This window comes from Lagenorhynchus albirostris, chromosome 20, assembly GCF_949774975.1.
Source record: "Lagenorhynchus albirostris chromosome 20, mLagAlb1.1, whole genome shotgun sequence".
Classification (NCBI taxonomy): Eukaryota; Metazoa; Chordata; class Mammalia; order Artiodactyla; family Delphinidae; genus Lagenorhynchus; species Lagenorhynchus albirostris.
Window position 1 is genome coordinate 14,251,549 of NC_083114.1, and position 23,250 is coordinate 14,274,798.

The following is a 23,250-nucleotide window of genomic DNA, read 5'->3' on the forward strand; positions in this document are numbered from 1 at the left end:
ATGAAGATTAGGCAGCAACAGGGAAAATGCTTATGACGTGAAATGGAAAAAGCAGAGCCCCAAATTGGGTATTCACTCTGATTACAAGTATACGAAGAAACATAAGAACATTTTAAAAAACTGGAAGGAAATACAGCAGCAGGAGACCGATGCTTATGTTCAGGTGGGTGACGGGGTTTTTTTTTTTTCTTCTGTAATCTGGCTGCGTTATCTTTACAATTAAAACCATGATTTATTTTTAGAAAAAGGCTATGAAGTAAAATAAAATTAATTAATATGTTTTTAAAAAGGGGAAAAAAAATGCAGACTGCCCCTGGTTGCTGAGGGGCTCCACAGCGGGCAGGGTCTAGCTGCACTCCAGCCCCCCATCCTGCACACTCACCCCGCCGATGTCTTCTTTAGCTTGGCGCACAGTAGGACGTCTGTGAAGAGGAAGACATGCCGCAGCTTCCGGGAGCCCTCCGACACTTCCACCAGGAAGCCGTCCTTCACCAGCTGCCGCGTCTGAGGGAGATGGTACACCCGCCCCCGCCTGGGAGTCAGCCCAGGGCCCAGCCTGCACCCATCCAGCTGTGGGGGTGAGGGTGGAGCTCCAGGGAGGGACCGTAGTGTCTGGTGGTTAAGAGCACTGGCTTTGGGGTCAGGGACATGGGCTTAAATCCAGACTCTGCCACTTCCTGGCTGTGATCTTGAGGGCAATTTCCCCGATTTCTCTAAGCCTCAGTCTTAGAAACTGTAAAATGGGGATAACGATATTTGCCCCGCAAGGTAGGAGTCATGGTGTATGTAGAACAGTTAGCACAGTGGCCGGCATGTAAGATGTGATCAACAAGCGGTAGCTTTCCACTTCCCTGCAGCTCTCAACAGCTCACACCTGGATGGACCCACCCTGGGTGATGAACACTCCCTCCCACCCCCACCATAAAACCCCCCTAACCCTGCCTAAGATGTTGATCTAGTTTCAGCTAAACCTCGACCCGCAGAACCACTCAGGCCCATTTACACCGTCTCTGACCCTGGACTTCCTTCCGTGGGGCCATCACAGTGTCCTGCGGAACCTGCAGCCGTCTCTAACCTGGGCTCTGGCTGGCCCAGAGCATTCTGCTCCAGGCATAACTTCCAGAGCCTCCTCCCTGCCGCCCTCAGAGCCAGCAGGCTGCTGTGGGGCTGCCACTACCTGTCCCAGCCTTCCCCGTATTACGTGCCGCGTGACCTATATACGTTGCCATATGTAGGTGAGTACCTAGAAAGTACACAACTAAAATGATCTGAAACTGGTCATGTTCCAGGGCCTCTGGAGCTCTTTCAGACATCCGCAGAGTCCAACAAACTGGGGACATTCCAGGGTTTGCAAACCAGGGCTGGGAGCTGCACCAGGAACAGCTCTCTGTACCCTATTAGTCACTCTCCAGAACGTGTCCCTCATTACTTCCCTCCCCAGGAGACACTGAAGGCTCGTAAATGTCACAAAAGGAGCATAAACCCAGCCAGCTTTCACTCCTAAACGCCACTTAATTACCTCTCTTGGACAGGAAACCCCGTACGTGGGCCAGGCTGCTGACCCATGCAGTTAACGGTCCCTTTGATTCTTCACATTGCTTCCCCTCACTGAGGTGTCCCCACTCTTCCACCAAAAAGGGCCCCCAGGGAACTGGAGCTGCTAGCCACACCTAGGTGCCCACCTGGGACAGTCCAGCCACCTGGCAGCCTCAGTCATCTCTCCCTGACTCCACAAGCTCCCTCAGCCTGAGCCATTATCTTCCAGGGGACTCTGAGGACATCCTACTGCCCAGAGGGGGCTGTCTGCATTCAAGAACGAGATAGCCAGAGCCCTGGTCTGGGGGTCAGCACATGAGGCTCGCAGACAGATAACCCCAGCTAAAGAATCCAGTTCCGACACTTATAGCCGAGAGACCTCATGCAGGAGACCTGGAGAGACTCTCCGGGGCCCCGTTTCCTCTTCTGCTCCTGTGGACTATTGTGAAGATTCATGAGATGCTGGACTTTAAGCTGTCAGTCCAGGACCTGAAGGCCTCTCCTCGGCTGGGAATGAGAGATCAGGGTTGGAGAGCCACAGAGCATTGGGCAGTGGTGCCCGAGTGGGGCAGGAGAGCAGGGACGGGCAATCTGGGTGCCAGGCTATGCTGGGTCCTGAGCTCACCTCCCCCTTGGGGGTTGTGACTGCAGTCCGGCGGGGGTCAATGTCCTCATTGATGCTGGACAGGAAGTTCTGGGAGATGCGGAGGGCATCCTGTAGCAGCGGGTAGTCTGGGTGGTCCACAGGTGTGTGCTTCAGCAGGTCCTGGGAAGGATGGGGTGGTGAGTTGCGGGGAGCGGTTCTGGGGCTTAGTGAGAAGACAGTGGGGAGAACTCTATCCTCACTGAAAGAATTCCGAGGGAGACACTAGGGACCCACACTCTAACCTGGTCATGCCTGCAAAATCTGAAATAAAAATTAGGGTCAGAGCAGCAGGGGTGAGGGCAGTGGTGCCGCTTTATTCCTGCTGCAGTCATTACTCTTTCCCCGGGCAGCACAGGCCAGGTGGAGTCTCGTGTCACCAAGCAGCTGGGAGAGACACCCCGCTACTCACCCCACAGCTGCTCCAAGGACACTCGAGACCATCAGTCAAGGGATCGGGAGGCAGGAAGTGCCTGCCTCCTGGGGAGCATCTGGCCCAAAATCAAGCTTAGTAGCCAAGCTACTTTTAGGCCCTGGACCCATCGGCATGGTCACCACAGGCCAGGCAGGTGCAGTCAGGGCCCAGCGACCCTCTGCCCAACTCCCCAGATGGGCTGTTCTCAGCGACTCCAGTGCCCGCCCACCCTGAGTTCAGTCTCCCATCCAACTCTTAAGCCCTCTCAGGCCATTCAGCGGGGTACACACTCACGTGTAGGACAAGGGTGCTCCTGGTTACTCGGTCAATGGGCTTGTAGAGCAGAGCTGTTGGGGGCAGGGAGAAAGGAGACAGGTCAGATGAAATACAGGGAGCAGCCTGAGACCTTAGGGGGCAGCCTCATGCCCCCACCCGCCTCCCTCCCTTGCATGGACACCCACTTACAGAAGGCCAAAGGGGGTTCCATGGTAACCCACACCTCCATTTTCACCCCAGGCAGGCCAGATAACACCAAAAGGGGGACACACAGCTCTGGTGGCCCGGGTTGCCTCCCACCTGCCTCCTCATCTCATCTCCCACCAGACGTGATTTCTTCGAGGACTGTGCATCCCCCAGGCCCGTCCTGGCTTGACCAGGCTCAAAGCAGACACAGATACTCCTCTGTACCCTCCACGATGAATCACACAGCCTTACCCCCCAGAGCTCCAGGACTCTGGGGGTCACACCCGGGACCCCAGAATGCAGGAAGGAGACACTGTTTTTCCAGGGAGGGCGGTGTCCCTGTGCCCCATCATTCTCATATCCCTCTGGTCCAAGGCCTGGCACCGCCAGCTGGGAACAGCATGCATCGTTCTGACCCACACGGTTGACCTCATCTCCATGAGGAAGACCCCTCTCCATGCCCTCAACCCCCTCCTGGCCGAGGGCCAAGGAGGCATGCCCAACCTCCACAGAAAGGCTCTGCTCTCAAGCTAGTGGCAGCTGGGGGGCAAAGACTTCCTAAAGGAATTCAGGTGGGGCTTCGAGTATGAGAGCCCCTGAAGAGGCTGGGAAAATGCAAGCTCATCGGGGCCCCCACTGGCCACACCCCTCGGTGACCAGGACACCAAATGAGGATTGCTGGGATTCAGCAGGGACAGGTGGCGGCGGCAGCTGGCCCACTGATACTTCCAAACAAGGCTCCTGCAAGCAGCTGTGCCCTGCCCCTCCCAGCCTGGGGGGTTCAGCTCCGGTCCTGCACCTGGACACCTCTGTCCATGAGGTCATGACCTTTGTCCTCCTGCCGTGGGAGCAGTAAGAGGCAGGATGCTGGTCTGGGGAGGAGGACCCCAGAGTGGGTGTCCCATGGGACCAGGCCGTGACAGGTCCCAGAGCTGACATTCATGGCCCAGCCAGCCCCCAAACCAGAGAGTTCCCCAAAGCCCTAGATATAAATACCCTGCGCGTTGCTAAATGGACACTTTGGGGAATAATGTGCTGGCTATGGAGAAGATGCAGTCTCAGTGGTGTGCCTCGAGCCTCATCTGTTGGCTTTGCCTGGCTGCCCGTTAGAATCACTAGGGAACTCTTAAAAGATTCAGATGCCTGTTTCCCCCTCTCCCATCAACTAAACAGCAGGCTCTGATGGGCAGAACCCAGGCATCACCATTTAAAAAAATCTCCTGTGCCGATTCTGATATGTCATAATGGTTGGAAACCACTGCTTTGTGCAAACACATCTCCCATGATTTATTTGCAGCCCTTTCTTAATTGAGCAATTTCTAGAGCCCCTCCCCGTGGGCTATGGGAGCTAGAATGGACAGGACCAGGCTTGGGGTATCTTGGGACAGTGAGGGTACGGCCCAGTTACCAGCCCAGGAGGGGACCAGTTCTGAGGCTGTCTAGGATACCCACCTGTGGCTCAGCCCATTTGCAGGGGGGAAAAAAATCACTCCCTGAGAACCCCAGAGACCCAGAGAAAGTGCAAGCTCAGCAGACACCTGCCAGGGTGGGCCCTCGAGTTCCCGTCCAGGGAAAGCTGATACTACAGTGTCAGCTCCCTCTGCCCCGCTGTCAGGTCCCAGGAGGAAGAGGTTTCTGACTAAGCTCAGAGGTCTGCACAAATGGTGGATTGGGTTTCAGACGGGTTATTAATATGCCTAGAGTCACCTCAAGAGTCCACTTGATTGTGGCCGTGGAATGAGTCCTAATGCATCAGCCCCAGGTGGTGGAGGGGCAGGTGGGAGGAAGGGTGGGGAGAGGCAAGTGCAGGGAGAGGGCCCTGGGGCCACGGTCAGGTATGGAAGGAACCAGTGTGGCCCTGACGTTCGTGCTCTCCACGGCACCTGCACACCTGCTTCCCCTGAGAATGCAGGGTGAAGAGCCCATCTTTCCCACCTCACCTGCTCCACGGCTCCAGCAGGTTGGCCTGCTTCCTGCCTCTGCTTCACCCACTCTTGCCCCTGCCCACCATGGGGTTCCTGTTTCTGGGACAGACACCATTCACCAAGTTGCAATGCCTGTCTCTCCCCCTCCTCCAGAAAGCCTTCCCCAACCAGGATTTTCACAAGCAACACTCACAGCGCCTAAAAGTCCAACCATGACATGTGCGAGCTGGCCTCTCTCTAGCTTGCTGAGTACTTACTCTGTGTCCAATGGCACTGTTTTACGTGCGTTATTTCCTTTAATTAAAAAGGGAAGCAATTATCACTAGCCCCATTTTACAGATGCAGAAACTTCTTGAAAGCACAGAGAAGTTATGTAACTTGCTCACAGTCACAAAGCTGTAAGGGACAGCTGGGTTTTGAATCTACCCATGGTCTACCCGTGCTCCTATCTTTGAGATGTCCCCTTCCGTAGGGGCGGCAGCACCTGCAAAAGCTCGGTGGCCCTCGGGAGGATTCTGGGAAAGATTCACCGGGAAGGAGTGGATGAGCGGGCCTCTCTTGTTGCCAAGGTGAGCCCCCTTCTTAGGAGCCTGGGTCACACGCGGCTTTCCTTGCACCTCCACCGCGTGTGGCCCTGGAGCCCTGCAGACTGGGCGCTCGGCACACAACCGCTAAGGCAGACACCTGCAGAGTGAGCCCCAAGTGGCACAGCCTCCCTGATACCCCACAACCAGCACCCCTTGGAGGGGCTGAGAAGAGTCAAACAGCGTGGTCAGCAAGGGCTCCTTCACTCCTGACCCCTCACTTGAAAGCTGACTTTCCTGCAGGGACCAAAGAAACCCTGAACTCCAGGTCCCAGGCCTGTTTCACTAAAACTAAGCTTCTTTTGGGGGAAGAAAGAGGAAGCAAAGGGCCGACCGTTTCCTCTTTAGGGAGACTGACTGGAGACTTGACCAACTCCTAGGCCAGACCAAAAAGGGCATTTTCCCCTCAGATCTAGGACCACGCCAGTTTCAAGCCTGTCAGAATCTCAGCCGAGGGGTGGGGACCCAGGTCAGCTTCTGCCTGTGACTACAGTTGTCCTGCTGGGACAGCTGGAGAGGGGCGACCGGCAGGGGCTATCTCCATCACGAGCAGTCTTCAATGCAGGACAGCCCGAGAAGGTGAGGGGACAGCTGATCGTGCACAGCGGCCTCCGGGAAGAGCCCGAGAAACCTCAGCATCGCTCCTCCAGCATGCTGCCACCCCCCTCTGTTCAGCCTTCAACAAGGAGCTCCGGGTTACCACGGAGATATGAGAGCAAAGTGACTGAGAGGGGTGCAGAGACACAACGCCTGGTGGGAGAGAAGAAGGTCCTGAAACCAGCTGCCTGCCACAGGAGCCCAGAGCAGCTGGCCTGGGGCAACATTTGAGCCTTATGCCCCTGCCAGAGGCAGCGGGGCTCATCCCTAAGGTACCTCTGGCCTCGGAAGGCGGGGCCCACTAGCTTCCGGACACTTCCTCGCCTACATCTGTGCCAGCCTCCTCTGAGCAAGAGCCTGGCTGACTGCACACACCTGTCCCAGGACCTCCTCCCTGAGGGAGCTGCGAAGATGATGCTCTGTCCGTCCCCGCTATTGTATGGTGGGTGTGTGACCTTCACAAAGCAGCAGCCGGCCACGCCCCCCTCTCCCACCAGCATTCACGGCCAAGACCTCAGCTCAAGGGTCTCCAGTGGCTAGAAACGAACCCCCTGGGAGCAATCCAATTCCTTCCTGCTCCCCTGCCATTCAGAGAGGAGAGAGCTAAGGCGGTGTGTGCACTCCAGGCACACAATACCCTGGCCTCTCACGAAACAAAGACACTCCCAACTTCTCCCTCCAGCCGGGGCTGGCGCCCTCCCGCTCCAAGGCACTGCCATCCAGACCATCTGTCACTCTCTGATTGCCCCTGCTGACCCCTCTCCAACCCCAGGGTGGCCACCCCTGCAGGCCCAGCCTTGTCACTTTCTCTCCGCAACAGCCTCTCCAGGAAGTTGCCCCCAGCCTCTGAAGCTGAGGCTCCCCACAGATCCTCGGGGTACCTGGACCCCTCTAGCCTGGTCCTCCCATTTCCAAGCCACCCTGCCCCGAGCGGCCCCCAGGCTCCAACTCCAGGCTGGAAGCTGGCTGGCGCGGGGTTAACACAGGTCCAGCCACTTGTCCCCCCTCCCTGCCCTGCTGCCCCCCAAACCTTGATGGCCACATTTCAGCCCACTCCAGCCAGCCCCCAGAGGTGGGAAGACACACCACCTCTCGGGAGAGGGGGCCTGGGTTACCATAGGTGCAGTTACAGCAGAAGCGAATGATGAGGAGAATTTCCATGGCAGCCTCCGTCCCCGCGGCAGGAGCGGGCGGCCATCGCTCCCGGCTCCCCAGCTCCCATCAGCGGCCCGGCCACTCAGCCACCTTCCCGGCTGCTGCTGCACAGCCTCCAGAATCAAGCAGCCGCTTCTGAGTGCTCTTCTAGCAAGGGGGAGGGGAGGGGAGGGGAGGGCTGCGTGCGTGGAGGGGGGAGGAGGGGGGGAGTGAGCCGCCTGCTGGCATCCTAGGGAGGAGCACGTTTGTAGCTGGCCAGCTGCCTGGGGACGGAGGCTGGATGCCTCGCGTGCACACGCTCACACACACACACACACACACGCATGCTCCCACACACACGCGCATGCACGCGCACGCACACACACAAGCCGGGCACCATAGTTCACAAAGCCAGACAAAGGAAGGTGACTGTTATCCAAGCCATTCCCCAAAGTACCTTCCATAGTGACTGACGTGTGGCTGTCCTTGGAGTCCTTGGGACCTTTCACTTTCAGTTCCTGCCAAACAGAGGAGAGGAATCACTACCTGGCCTGTCCCCTGAGCCTCCCCATCCCCCATCGTGAGCAACGCAGGAAGCAGGGCTCTGAAACCCAGGGGTGCAAATAGGAGAAGAGACACAAAGACTAACACGTGCAGGCCTCCCTCTGCCTCTCCGCTTATGAGCCCCTGGGCCACACCCATCATCTCCTGGAGCCTCGGGGGTCCCCTGAAGCCCCTCCCCAGCAGCTCAGAGGGCCTTCCAGAGGAGGCCCACACCCTCCTCCACCCCGCAGCAGCGGCTGCTACTTGGAGGTCTGTACACGCCAGCCCAGGGCCAACAGGCTTTTAGTGGACAAGCTACCAGGGCACCAGCTGCTCCTTGGGCGTGAGCAGCCCTTGAGGTAGGAGTGGAGGGCCCCACACACCTGCACAGGGGGAAGTACGGAGGGGCAGGCAGTCCGAGCGTATTGAAAGGGACTCACCCAGCCACCGGCCCCACCCGCACTCCCCACCCACCATGTCTGGGCTGGGCGTCAGAGAGGAAACTTCAAGGAAGGAAGAGGCAACACCCCTCCTGGATCCCGTGCAAAGTGACAGGGAGTGAGTGCCGGAAACAGACCCCAGGGATAGCTTATCTGATCCTAACCTCTTTCACCTGCCTTTAGAGTCAGAGGTTCCAGCTCTAGCCCTTGCCACTGGACCAGCGTGGCCTGTAATTGGAGCTGTAATGCAATCCTCACTTGGAAGACTGAGTGCATGGTTGGCGGGGGGCGGGGGACGGGGGGGGGTGTTCCCAGGGGACGTGTCAGCAGGAAGGTGGGGACGAGGTGAGGCCAAGGTCAGGTACCAGGTGATGTTGCCTGCTCTGCCTGGGAGGCAATGCCCAGGCAGCGGGGGCTCCACACTTCCTACTCCTGCCTCAAGCTGTTTCTAGACAGAGAAAACCCCCAGGGACTGAGCCTGGGGTGTGGGGCTGGGGAAAAGGGAGGTTACTCAGCTTCTCAAGGATGTGTCTGGATTCCCAGGTTTAGGGAATTTTTCTCCACGTCCCCTTCCAGGGCAGCCTAGAGGTATGAAATCGCTCTGCTGCAGAGGAGGAGGGCCTAATTGCAGTAATTAAGCGGCAGCAGCAGTGGGAAGTGACAGCGTCTGCGCATGAGTCAGGGTGAGAAGCCACTGGCAGCAGGCCACGGGCCTCGCTCTGCCCTTGGGGCCAGCTGGCTATGAGAGGGGTTTGGGGAAGAGCGCGGGGGTTTCTGCCAACCATGGAGAACAGGCAGTCAGCCCAGGCTAAGAGGAGAACCCCCTGACCACTCTCTGGACCACACATGACCCGGGCACCCGGGCAGCCTTGGCAGGGTCACTCTGAACACAGATGGGAAACCCAGTTTGTTCCCAGGGAGGGCGGGGAGCCGTGAGAGAAACACCCTTTCTCCAGCCTCATTGCTCCACTTAGAGGGACCTTCCCACCCCTCACTCCACTCCGTCCTCCCAGGCAGAGGGTGACTCACCCGACCCCTGGGTTTGGGAGAAGAAACAGAGCTCAGCCCTCCTCTCTCTGCCCCCAATAGATGTGTCTGAACGTGGAGGGAAGTGTTAGCAAATCCAGTGTGGCTACAGGTCCGTGTCACGTTTTTCCAATCCGGCTTTGACTAGTAATCAAGCTGACATTTCCATCTCCATCTGCCCTACTCTTGTACTGCCTCCCAGCTGATTCCAAACTTGGGTATGACCCTTATAACCCCAGTAGTTTCTCGAAAACTACCCTGCACCTCACCAACTTTTCCAGCAACAGAGCTGAGAGAGAAAGCAAAGGATTCAGAGGGGGCCTATACGGCAGGACTTCCAAAACTGCAGAAGGAGCTCCCTTTCCTTGGAACCAGAGGTTCTCCGGCCCCGAGCCTGGAGCTGGGTGTTGTGATTGTAAAGCCAGTGGCCTGGGTGGGAGGGGTGGGGGGTGGGGGGTATCCCTGAGATCTTTTTGGCTCAAGGGGTGAGCTGGGCTGTGCTCCTGAGGAATCCTAGAGCCCTTCCCTGCCACTTCCTGGATAGGAGTGTCGGCGGCAGCCAATGCCACATCTTTGCCCTGCGGAGGAGGGTGGTGGGAGGGCTGGGCTGCAGCCGCAGGGACAGGCATACTCCCAGCCAGAAGGTCTAGGGCTTCTTACCCACGTGGCCTTTGTCCGCTCTCTGTGGGACTGCAAGGATCTTAAAAGATCACCTAGTCCAGACTCCCTCAAATCTTCCCGATTATAAAAATCACCTGGGGAAGTTTGTTAACAATACAGACTCCTGGGCCCCACCCCAAACCTTCTGAATTGAAGCTCCAGGGAAGGTGCCTGAAGATCTGCATTTTAAACAGTGGCCCCTGGTGGTTCTTGTCCAGCAGGCTTGGGATAAGCTGGATCAATCCAGACACCTCATTCTACAGCAGAGGAAATAAGCCCAAGAGAAGGGAAGTGACTTGCTTAAGGTCACCACAGTGTGGGAGAATGCTGCCTTTTTAATTTCCTTTTTTGCTTCCCCTGTTCTAATGCAGAATAACCTAAAAGAGAATAACAAAATCATACATAAAGCGATATTCTTATGTTAAGAGGGAAAGTGTCGCGGGCAAGAAAGCAAATCAGGCTCAGTGTTACTCATCCGGGGAACCATCTTCCTCACTGGCAAGCAGGGGAGGAGAGGCCCTAAGGCTAGAAGGCTCTGAGCAGCCCCCCAAACCCCGAGTCGTAGGGGTGGCTGTGCAGGGAGCTGCCCACCTCGGAGATCTTCTGGAATTGGTTGTTGGACTGGCTGCACTTCTCAGCTGTCTCCAGAGCGACTTTATAGTTATCCACAAACGCTTTGTACACGCCAAGCTGGCTGGCCTGCAGGGAGAAGAGAGAGAAGGGCAGGAGAGGGGTGGGGAGAGAGGATTAATGAATGGATGAAAGCATAACCAGAGCACCTGGAGCTCCCTTAGCACTCAGAACCTCTAACTCAGTCCGAGCGGCTAGCTGGGAGCAGAAGGAAAAGGCAGGGTGAACATACTACAGTATCCCTTTGAACTTGGTAGTTTCCATGGAAACTGGCTCAGCCAATAAGGTTAACAAGGGGGTATTGGGGGTTGGGGGGAGCAGGGCACGGCCTTTGTTGGCATGCCAAAACTCAGTTCATTGCAGCATTTGGCTTTATTTAGCATCATCAAAGTCTCGCACGGTTTGAAGCCCCTTAATGCCTCACGCATCTTTCACATCCTGGAATTAGCTGAAGCAGGGGGAGACAGGGAGAGGGGTGGGCACATGTGGCCTGCTCAGTGCCCCACTCCCCATGCTCAGTGTGGGGAACTGTATTTAAAGGCACAGTCCCCACTTCCCTTGGCCTCCCTCGAGGTCCTTGTCCCCACCTCCTCAGCCTTCAAGGAGCCAGAGGTCCTTCCTCTCTACACATTTGCATGTCGCTTTGAACGTAACACAAAGCTTTCCACAGCTTCGGACCACACAGAGCCTCGTCGCCTCCTTAGGGAGGCAGAACAGATGCCATCAGCCCTTTCTGCAAAAGGGGAAACCAAGGCTCGTTAATTCAATTCCGCAAATATGTATGGAAAGCCTTCTCTGTGCTCTGCACGTACATCTCCTCTTACCAGAGCAAAGGGTGGAAATTCTAATTAAACCACAATGAGATACTACTTCATACCCATCAACCTGGTCAAAATTTAAAAGTCTAATGATATTAAGGGTTGGAAAGAATGTAGGAAAATAGGAACTTTCCCAGACTGCTTGCGGGGGTGTAAGTTAGTATAATTATTTGGAGAGTAATTTGTCAATAACTAATAAAGTTGAAAATATGCACAGCTTAGCCTGCTACTTAGCAAATCCTCTTCTACAAACAGACCCCAGGGCTATGCTGTCCCGTACAGGAGCTACTTGCTACACGTGGATACTGAGCGCCTAAAATGTGACTAGTCCAAACTGAGATGTGCTGAGTGTAGAATACACCCTGGGTTTCAAAGGCTTAGTATGAGAAAGAGAATGTAAATGATCTCATTAATTTCTTAATCTTGTTTACATGTTGAAATGATAATATTTTGACTCTGTTGGGCGAAATAAAATATATTCTTCACATTAATTTCACCTGTTTATTTTTACTCACTGTGACCACTAGAAAAGTTTAAGTTATATACGTGGCTCGCACTCTATTTCTACTGGAAAGCACTGCTCTAGAGAAACTTGAATATGTGTGTGCACAAGGAAATGTGAACAAGGGTATTTACCTGCCTCACTCTTTCTTTTGTGAAAAGACTGGAAACAAATGCCCACAAGGGGAACCCATACACACAGTGCAGCTAAAATGGATGAACTAGATCTTTGTGTAGCAACGTTGACAAGTTTCAAAATGAATGCTGATTGAATTGCAAAATATATGATACATACAGACACACTTATATACACTTTAAAAGTACATGCAATGCCATAAAAAGATATATATGCATAGCGAAAACACGAACTGCAGCCTAGAAGGCTACACACCAAATTCATGTCAGTAGCTGCTTCTAGGTTGAGAGGAAGAGCAAGAGGAAAGGGAGAGAGAGAGAGACTTCATTCTCATCTGTAACGCTTTATTTTCTTGATTGAAAAGTCTTTCCATATATCTTCAGAGCTTAACATCTGTTATTTCTGGGAGGTGACTGCACCACTGTTTGCTACATTATTCTCTAGATTTTCTGGTTAAAATTTTTTCCAATGAAGTAGGAAGGACGTTCTACCCACCAAGGTACGAGGCGGGAAGTGGGCTGCCCCTGAGCCCTGCCCCGGATCGACTCTGCTTTCTGCAGAATCCCTGTGCTCCTCAAAGATCCGAAGAGGTGGGTGGGGGACCTGTAGCCACCCAGGGCAGAGACAGAACTCGAGGAAGCTGGCAGGTGGGGCGCAGGAAAGCCAGAGGGGAAAGTGAGAGCTGGGATGCTTGTGAAGAAGCCAGGGCCAGAGCCATGCAGGTCTCAGCCCCAGATGGGCCAGACTTTTCAGAAAGGAAAATCCCAGATGGGGAGGGGCGGGAAGGGATGGAGTTCGTTTCCTCTTCCAGAGGGAGCCCTGGCCCACTGGTGTCCCGCGCTACAGGGGATGTGCTAGCCAGTCACTTCCTAAACCAAAGTATCATTGCTATTCTTCTAAGTATGCACATTCCTTGTCCCCCTTCCCACAGAAGGATAAAGGCTGGGTGCTCAGGGTGCAACGCTACCCTCCTATCCCACTACAGAAGGGAGTAGCCGGAGGTGAGCCAGAAGCAGGAGCCACCTGGGCAGAAGGCCTGTGTGCAGGGGTCACCGGCCGTCCCAGGCACTGCCATCTCCACGGAGCACCTTCGCCTGCAGGGCCCAAGGCCTGGCCTGCCAGGGCCATTAACTGGGAAGTGGAGGTTGCTTGGAAACAGCAGCTTGGCACTGGGGTGACCATAAAACAAATAACGGAGATGCTAATTCCCTTCTCTCGGTAATGGATAATCAAATACCCGGAGACCAGCTGAAAATAAACTGTCTCCAGATGCCTGGCCTGCCCGGCCTCCTCCCAAGCCTGTAGCCCCAGGGGCTTCAGACATCAGTTCATGATGCAGGGGGAGGGAAGAGGCGGGTAGCAAATTCATAGCCAGGCCAGTGAAGCTCAGACCAGAATGGGGAAGCCTGGTGACAGCAGGGTCCAAGTGACAGAGATAAACCGGGACAGCCTTTCCACTATGCTCCGGGCTACTCACTCCTACCACCGCCACCCCCCACCCCCACCCCCCCGCCACCGGGGTTTGCTCTCTTCTGCCCTCCTGAGGGCTGAGGAGAGGCTGCCCACCAAGCCAATCAGCTCAGGCTCCTGGACCAGGCGGGCAGTGATGACTGGGCGCTCATCATCCCTGAACTGGGGCCAGCACTCTGGGGCTGACAGAACCAGAAGTGTGGAGTTCCCTGGCAACAACGCCTTTCAGGGGTGCTTCTTCCTAATAATAATAATAATAGCGGTAATGATAGTAATAACAGTAATGATAATGGCTAACTACGGAGTATTTACTCATTTACTATATTCCAAGTCCTGTTCCAAGAACTTTTCAGGTATTAACTCACTCAGGCCTCACAACAACCCAATAAAGTAAATACCATCACTATCCCCGTTTTTACAGATGAGGAAGCTGAGTCAGGAGAAGTTGGGTAAGTTGCCCAGTGTCACAAGTTTAACCTGTGGCAGAACCCGGATTCAAACCCAGCTGCGACCTGGCTCTAGAAACTGTGCTCATCTCTGTAACACTGCTGTCCCTCAGGACACAGACCTCAGGTCCTGTGATGTCTCCTCCATGCCTTTCCAACTTCTCCCTGGTCCCAGGGGTCAAGGACACGGTGCGCTCATTCACCCATTCATTCACTCACTCACTCGCTCATTCATGTACTGATCACGGGGCTGGTTCTGGGGGTCCAAACCGAAGAAAATACAGTCTGTCCTCCTGGAGCTTATGGTTCTGGGGAGTCAGGCAGTTTAGTGTTCACGGAGTGGGTAAGCATAGGGGCTGCACTTCAGAGGCTGTGGAAGGCTTCTCCACGGAGGTCATTTCTAAATTGGAAACTGACCAGAGAAGCCAGATAAGACAGAGAAGGACATTTCAGGCTAGAGCGCAAGTACAGAGAGGTCAAGCGCGCCTGCAGTGTGAACTGAGACCAGAAGGTTCAGCGTCGGGGGCGCAGAGGGGGTTGCTGAGGCCAGCAGCAGAGGGTCTCATAAGCCACTCCTCGGAGCCTGGCCTTTATCCAAATCCCTGAGCAGGGGGGACTTGAGGTCCGGTCAGGAGTTTAGAAAACGCTCTCCTGCTTTTAGGTAGAGGCCAGAGGCTGCCTGGGAGGCAGGTCTGGGGCAGAAGCCACTCATGAGGCCACAGCAGTGGTCCAGGTGAGGGCGCCAGAGTGCTGGAGAGAAGCAGGTGGCTGTGAGCTTTAATGAAGTGGACTCCATGGGATGCAGGGAGGTGTTAGGGGGTGGGGGAGGGGAGGTGCCAAGGATGAGCCCCCGGGAGCCATGGATGGACGGTGGTTGGGACATGGCCGCACCCACTGAGACAGAGGCAGGGAAAAGAGCAAAGAACTTCAGAGCCAATGAGTTCAGTTTTGAGCATCTGAGCTTGTGGCCTAGGAGCATCCAAGCAAGAGTCTTCTCCATGTGAGAAAAACAGAGCCCTGTCCATTCAACAGGTCCCACCACTGCAGGGGAGGAAACGGAGAAGCACTGCTCCCTGCCCCACCCCCACTCATACCCAGAGGATAGGGCCACAGACTCCTGAGCTCCATCCCGCCTGCTGGACTGGCAGAAGTTATGTGGCGGAGAGCCGGTGGGGGCCCTGTGGGTGTGACTGGGGGTCCTCAGGGGACGCGGCCAGAGACGGACGCCGAGCTAGAGGAGAGGGTCGTTCCCGACCAAGGCCGCACGCTACGTCCACCTCCTCTGTCCCTCTCCCTGCCCTGCGGGTGGGCTGGGCTCTCAGTGCTTCCTGCTCCAGGGTCCTCAGGAGAGGATCGCCGGCTGACATGGTCTCCCTCCCGACTCTTCACTTCAGAGGCAGCGCAGAAGTGAGGCGAGCGTCTGAAGTCTCAGGTGAGCAGTCCCTGCCTGTCCACCTGGCACTTGGCCCTGCAGCCCAGCAGGGGAGCCTTCGGTCCAGCCCTGGCGCCCCCAGGTGAGAGAAACAGTGCCCTGCCAAGGGCACCTACCCATGTGGCCTGTCCCTGGCAGCCCTAGAAGCAGTCTAGGGCTTCACTGGGGGAGGCCGGGAGTCGAGGCAGCAGGCCCAGGTTCCCCATAAGGCAGAAGCCCAGGCTTTCCTCCAGGACTCAGAAATGACTCAGGCCTTCAAGGAGGCCAGGAGGTCTGGGGCTGACCAGTCCTCTCTCAACACCAGCAACTCCACTGAGGTCCCGGGTAAGGGCCCTCCATCGACGGGAGACTCACCAGCTTCTGGAAGAGGTGGCCCATGGTGACCTGGCTGTCCCACTGCTGCACCTTGGGGCAGAGGTTGTCATAGAACTCCTTGTGGATCTCGTAAATGTCCTGGATCTTGTAGAAGATGGTCTCGATCTGTTGGATGGTGAGCACGGGCTGGGAGGTGGTGGCAGTGGCCTTCAGGGGTTTCATGGGCTGGGCAAGAAGAGGAAGAAAGAGCAGAGGTGAGAGGGAAATCAACCGGAGGGTCAGTAGGCCCAGGGCCCAGATTAGGCCCTCCTGCTGCTCGAGTTCTGCCCAGATAAGGCCACTGAGGCCAGGGGACCTGAAGCGCGGTTTGAATGGAGCAGCTGCTGTCACAGGCCCCAGCAAGCCACCCATTACTGTAAGAAGAGGGAGCCTGGTCCAGCAGTCCCATCAGGTCCGAGGGGTGGTGCCAGGACACATTTCTCCCACCCTGTGTCCCCTGAGGGACCTCTGGTTCTCAGCCTGTACTGGGTTTGCTTGATGGTTTAACAGGGTCCATAGCTTTCTTCCACAATGGCCTCATGCTCTGAGTCACAAACTCCCTTGTCATGCTTCAGTGGGAAGGAGAGTTGACGGGGAACTCAACCCCTTAGCTATTTCCTTCCAAGAAACAGAACATGATTCTAGGACTTGGGGAATAGAGTTTCTAAGGGACCCAAACCAATCTCAGCTGCACTGATATCTTAAGTTCCCATCACTTAGTATAGAGAGAGTGAGCGTGGCACGCATGCCACCGTGCTACCTCCTGTACCCACGGCAGACATTGCTAAGCAAGCACAATGACCTTCCTCACTGAGCCTTGTCGTAGCCTCAGACTCTTTCTCAATGCCGAGGCTGACATGCAAGATGACATGCAATATCCCTATCTGTCATCTCTGCTTATCTACACCAAGGCGCTCCAAGGCTTGCTGGTGGAGAGGGTGAGGTGACAGACGGAAGCTCAGGACCATCCCCAACACTTGCTGGCTGAAGTTATCACCGTAAAGCCCAACATGAAGGGAAAATGAGGCTTGGATACATTTTCTTCAGTGGGATTTCTGTATTTTCTAAATCACCTCCAGTGAGTAAATATTAATTTTATAATCAGGAAAAAAAGCTATTAAAATTAATCATTGAAACAAACAATCAATGATACTGAAGAATAAAGAGCTCCTCCATGGTTGACCTTCCTTCAGCCCTAAAGCCCCCAACCATGCCCAGACTGCACACCAAAGGCCCTGCAGGGGAGAGGGTCTGGGAACCTGCCCCATAGAGAACGCATGGGGGTGGGGAGGTGGGGGGAGGGGTACGCGTACTTGAGAGAGAGAAGCCTGAGTCAGACATGCTTGGTGTTCTTCATCTACTGTGAAGATAAAGGGCTGTGTGGAAAGAGGTCTTTGACTTAGTCTGGGTCCTTCTGGAGACCCAGAGGGCAGAAAGGAGAAGTTGCAGGCGCAGGTATGGGCTCACTAGAGCTGCCCCCCACTACCTCACAGGATTAGGTAGCGAGCTTCCGACGAGGCAAGCATTCTAGCAGAGAACGGGTGACCCAGTGCTGGACTGCAGGAAACACCTCCCCTGAGGGAGGCCGAAGTTATCGCTGGCTCACCCTGAGAGAAGACCCCCAAGCTCGAGCCAGCCACGCTGCCGGATGTCCAGCCAGGCTTCACTCTATCCTCCCATCTGTCTGTCCACAAGGGGAAGTCCCCTCTACTTAAAGACCCAGACAGTGCTCTGACGTCTAGCTCCCCTGTCCTCCCAGCTCTAAAAAAATCCAGACGTGATGATGAAAGCAGGAAAAAGCAGAAGTCCTCCTCTGACCCTCTCAGTGCTGGAACCAATGAGGCCTTAACGTCCAGCCCTTTGCTGGGAAAGCAGGCTGGGGTTCGACCTGGTGCAGGCCAGGCAGTGTGGGCCAGAGTCCCAGTTCTGCCGCTTAATAGCTGTGGGCAAGTCACTTAGCATTTCTGGGCCTCAGCAGCCTTGTTTGTGAAACCGGGATAATATTACCTTCTCAAGAACACTGATGGGAAGATCAAACGCCATCATTTATCTAAAATATTGAGTATGTGCCTGGCACACAGAAGGCAATCAGTAAGTGTTAGCTGCTACTGTTATTACTATTTACCCCACAAATAATGGACCAAGTGCCCACGTAAGGCCAGACCAGGGGGTGTAGCGGGTAGTCAGTGATTCACTAATCACTGCCCCCATGGAGCCTCCCATCTAGTAGGGGAGACAAACAAAACACGAGGAAACAAACACAAAATCACACATAAGTGCAATGAAGGAAATAAGAAGGGGATGTCCTGCTGAAGGACAAGAAGGAGACACTGACCTGAAATGGAAGCGTGGGGGCAAAGGGGACAGTATTTCAGGCAGAGCTCCTCAACGCCTGGTCCCAAGGTGGGAAGAGCTTGGGCAGAGAGAGGAGCTAGAAGCAAGCAGTGAGCCTGTGTGCTGCGAGCGAGGGGGCTGGCGAGCAGGGCCCTAAAGGAGGGCTGGAGGGGTGAGCAGAGGCCAGATCACACAGGGGGAAGGAATGCGGCTTTTAAGCCCATGTAATGACCTGGCTTTCCCCGGAGGGATTGAAACAGGGGAGTGACGGGGTCCAATTTTCCCTTCAGGAGATTATTTTTATGGCTCATGCTCCTTGCTCCGGACAACGTTACAATCTATTTGGGTAAACTGGACCAACACAAATGAAACATTTTCGTGGACAAAGCAAGATACACTTATTACTCGACTTGGACTGTAAATACCAACCAACTGTCACAGCTCGGAGAGGGCTTCACAGAGGAGGTGATGGGAAAGGGCCTCAGACGGAATATCAGAGTAAGTGGAGGGTTGGGGCCTGGGGAAGCATGGCAGGCAGGGACACAGAGGGAACCGGGGCCAGGAGCAAGGAAGAATGTTTTCCCCACCCCAGGTGGGCAGCGACATTGAGCTCACGGCTCCCGACGTTCCGTGAAGGATACAGAGCTGGCCCTTGGGATCCATCAGAGTTTATCCTTTTTACCTCTATCTACCCAAGTCCAGAGGAGGGTCCAAGTCATCGCGGAGTCCCTGTCCCAGCCGGGGTGCAATCCCCACCCGGGGGGAATGAAGGAAATAGGAGAGAACAGTCCTGGGGAAGGAGCCGGGGGGCGGTCAGGATTTCTCAGAAGCTGCTGGGGAAGCACTCAGGCCTATGCAGGGACAAGACACAAGTGCTCTGCTTCCTCCTGAAGTCCCACTGTATGCAAAAGGGGAAGCGCCGGTGCTCACCAGGGGCAGGTCACACAGACAGGGACTGCGCTTGGGGCATCAGGCCGTTGGTTCTCAGGACAAGGTTGGGGGGGCCTTTGGGGGAAGGGAAAGTGCTGGATGTGTGCCCCCAGCTGGCCTGAGACCCTGGGAGGTGAAGGCCTGAAAATAGGCCTCGGGCAAGGAGGGCAGCAGAAAGGCACAGGCAGCCCTGCTCTCCTGACAGAGCACACCAGCTCCCCCTCCCTCTTCCCAGAATCCTGCAGCAGAGGACGGGGCGCCAGTTCCCCATTTTATTAGAGTTAACTCTGGCTCTGGGTGTCCCATGAAGTGCTCCTCGGGAAGACGGGCCAGGCGGGTTCGAACTCCTTTCATGACTTCACACTGTCATTTGTCTCTTCTGTCCCCCAGCAAGTTGCCTTTTGACTTTCGAAACCAGGGAAAGAAATCGGCCCACTTCCTCTACCTCCTATCCCAAGAGGCCTGGAGGCTGCCACATGTACTTTTTTGTTAACTATCACCACAGGCTGGGGGCGGGGGTGGAGGGGTCGGGGGGAGCATCCTGAACCTATCTTACAGATAAGGAGCAAAGCAAACTCCAGAAGGAGAGTCGAAGAGAGGAGGGCCAGGTGGGACCCAGGGCTGGAAGGTGCTAAGGCAAAGGCAGGCCAGAGGGAGCACCCAGCTCACCTGCAGCCTGCAGAGACTTGCAGAATTACATGCATTTGGTCTGCCCCCTTCCTCCACTCCCCACCTCAGCCCCAGCTCCCAGACCCTCTTCCCTTGTCATCTGAGCCCATCAGGAACCTGGAGGGCTCTGGAAGGTTACCAAACCTTGCCCAGCCAGCAACCCAGGCGGCGGGAACAGAGCCTCCTGTGTGGCCTCCCCGTCTGCGTCTGTGTGTCCATAGTCCAGGCTACACACGACCAGCTGTTTGCGTATCAGGAAGTGTGAAACTGAGAACAAACACTCAGGAGAAGAGCTGCGGGAATGGGGGTAGGGTGGCAAGGAGAGCTGGGCGTGGGAGGCGGAGGGAGCTGGGGAAGACAGGTTTTCTTCTCTGAACGCCTTTGTCAGATCACCCCAAAGAGCAAAGGGCTTAGCTCCTGGGTAGCTGGGAAGGGCCCCCAGCTCCAGGAGAGAGAGGAGGGCTTGATTCCTCATCTCTGAGGCTTATCATCTGAGACTGTGGCCGTGGAGGGTCCTGCCCCCTCTTCCGGAGGGGCCTCCAGGTGCAGACCAGGCCTCCTGGCCCGTCCCTCCCTAGCTCTTGCCTCTGCTCCAGAAAGAACCAAGCCAGGATGAACAAGCTGGGGGGAAGAGGAGGGACCTACCCTGGGTCACACCCCAGGACTGGCAGCCTCAGCCTCCCAGTTTTTACCTTGAGAGCGTGAGCTGTTAGAAAGGCAGGCAGGTAGGGAGTGTTTTGGCCCCTAAATCTGTTATCTTTACCCAGACAAATGGGACTCAAATTAGGCCCAGCGACAGATTAGAACGAGCTGTAATCTAAGAGGGGCATGCTTCTGATGGGAACATGTACCTCCCCTTCCTTCAGGGAACTGCTGGGTTGATAGAAACAAACAAGCTCTAACCTGCGCTCTTTCCCAGAACAGGAGGAAAAATTAGAACCCACTCACACTCAGGCTCTAAGAGCTTCCCCTGCAAACTCACTTACCCGTCACAACGGCCCCATGAAGAGAGTACTAATATTAGCATACCCGGTTTGCTGGTGGACAAAATGAGGCACAAAGGTTCATTAATCTGCTGAAGGTCTGTAGCTAGTAAGCAGTTGAGCAGGGATTCAAAGCCAGGCAGTCTGGTTCCTCTGAAGTCTTTCAAATATGCATCCTTTAAGTAATGACAACTACGCCCCTGTGTCTGGGCACAGCAATTCATAGTTTGTAAGGTGTATTTCGTCTGTCTGTCCTCCTTCCTTCCGATAATATTTCGGTGTCTAAGTACCTGGCACTGTACTAGGTCCCCAAAAGGATCACCTGATTTTCTCAACCCCATGAAGGAGAGAGAGAAGGTAATGGCCTTGTTTTCATCTTCAGATGAGGAAACTGAGGCTCAAGAAGGTTACCCATGGCTTGCCCAAAGCCGTTTTTTTTTTTTTTTTAAATTACTTACTTACGTATTTATTTATTTACTTATTTATTTATTTATTGGCTGCGCCGCGCAGCATGTGGGATCATAGTTTCCCAACCAGGGATTGAACCCTTGTTCCTTGCATTGGAAGTGCGAAGTCTTGGCCGCTGGACCGCCTGGAAAGTCCCACCAGTGGTTTTTAAAACCGACAACGCATGTAAGAAAGCATGTGGCCCAGTACGTACATACACATACCCACACAAGCCAAAAGTTGCATGAAATAGTACTTATTCTTACTACATGGGATGCAGGCCAACATTTTCTTTCTCGTTTGTTTTAAAATGCTGGTTCACCCCACTACACTGATTACATTACCCACTAATGGTTAAGTTGCACAGTTTGAAAGATAGGGGCAATAAGTCTACTATTAATGGCAGCATCAAGTCTTGCCCTAGCTCTGGCCCCAGACCCGAGTCCTTATGGACCTGCCAAACTGTTCCTCCCTTGAAAAAATGACTGTGCAGACCAACAAACTCCCAGTGAGATCGACCACCGACTCATCCCAGCATGTTACAAAGCAGCTACTCATCTCAATAGTTACTCCTGGGGTAATAAATGCCAAGTCCCCTGGGACACCGGGTGACAGTACCTCACATCGCAGCAAGTACATAAATGCGTATCTTACAATTCTTGTAAGAATGACTATCTACTGATTTACATCTACCTTTCTGATCCCTCCTTTTTCTGATACCAGCTGATGTCTCAGACTGCGCAACACCCAAGGAAGAGGACTTCACATGCCACAATCACTCTGCACAGTAAGTATCCAGACGCATCTAATATGCACTTTCTTCAGAGGCAAAAACATCTTATGTCTGTGTGGTTACTTTTGCCTTTTGAAAACATTGTATTATTCCCCTCTCAGTCCGATTCTCACAACAACACCTCCGTCTTGGAGACGAAACTAAGGCACATTCACAGAGGGCGGCAGCCTGTCTAATGCCTCAGAGCTTCTCAGAACCACACAGACAGCCCTTCAACACATTTCCGGCCAGAGGGCCTCAGGATGGGGCGAACGGTTAACTACTCCAGGGAGAAGGAAGGAACGGGACTAGGGATGACAAAGAGGTCTCCACGTGACTGACTTGTTGAGATTTGCCCAGAGTACCAGCCGGAGTCGGAGGCTAAGACCCCACCTGGACAGAGAACTGTGATCCATTAGTAATGCCTGCACTGTAGTCAGGGATGATGGAGTGTCTGCCACCCCCAACCAGGTGGTGCTTCTTCTTCTACCTTTCCCAGGGCAGGTAATGGAGAACCGGGGCTGAGAGGCCTTTTCAGTGACCTTGGCTGCCAAGCCATAGGCAGAGTAGTACCACAGACCCCGCCTCTGGGAAGGACTGGTCCAGGTCCCCCTCCCTCTCCAACTCCAAAAGCAGTTTTAGAGCACAAAGGCCCCAGAGTATATACTCACCAGCAACAGAGCTTCCAGCTGGTTAATATAGATCTCCTCGCTGGCCAGGAACCCTGAGAGAACCAGCTTCCTCATCTCCAGGCCTTTCCCTGCTTCCACCTGTAAAAGCAGGTCAAAAGCCAACAGCTCATGAGCAAGGAGACCAAAACCCTGAGCTGCCTGTTTTCTTGCCTGTTTTCTCTTCTTTCACACTTTTGCAGGGGATAAAAGCCAAATACTTATTATAGAAAATTTGTAAAATATAAAAGGAAAGAAATATAAAAGGAAAAACAATCACCCTTACTCCTACTGCTAATGTCTTGCTTTAATTCTCTCCCATCCTTTTTTTTCCCCACATTTCCTTATTTGTATCCAGCCACCTATTCAACCTTATAATAGTGAGCAAGATAAAAAAGAACCTGACCCCATGTGTGGGAGCAGTTTAATGGGGGTGGGGGTGGTGGGATACAGACAGTTAAGAAGGGAAATCAGAGTCATGACTGAGGCAGGGCATGGTCACGTGGAGGGCACAGCAGGGGCCAGAGGAGGTGCTCCGGGGAAGTGATGTGTAAACAGAGAGGAGTAGGGATAGAGAGGATGGGATGGAAGCGGGCATGGGAACCCCGGCCGAGCGGCCTTCCAGCTACACCTCTGACTATATCTTCCTGTCCCTGGGGGTTCAATCCCACAATGGAAGGTGCTGGCTGTGGGCC

At 54.5% G+C, this 23,250-nt stretch overlaps 1 protein-coding gene across 3 annotated transcripts in view; it reads right to left on the bottom strand.

The window, feature by feature from the left end:
- Positions 1-23,250, bottom strand: part of ABR (ABR activator of RhoGEF and GTPase) — a 178,345-nt gene that overhangs the window by 49,483 nt on the left and 105,612 nt on the right. For all 3 annotated transcript variants that reach the window (XM_060134493.1, XM_060134494.1, XM_060134495.1), the window contains 7 exons: positions 22,559-22,657; positions 15,753-15,938; positions 10,557-10,664; positions 7,754-7,814; positions 2,889-2,941; positions 2,162-2,302; positions 383-504 (listed from right to left, as the gene is read on the bottom strand). In XM_060134493.1, the coding sequence (XP_059990476.1) occupies positions 383-504; positions 2,162-2,302; positions 2,889-2,941; positions 7,754-7,814; positions 10,557-10,664; positions 15,753-15,938; positions 22,559-22,657 (770 nt within the window). The remainder of the gene's footprint in view (positions 1-382; positions 505-2,161; positions 2,303-2,888; positions 2,942-7,753; positions 7,815-10,556; positions 10,665-15,752; positions 15,939-22,558; positions 22,658-23,250) is intronic.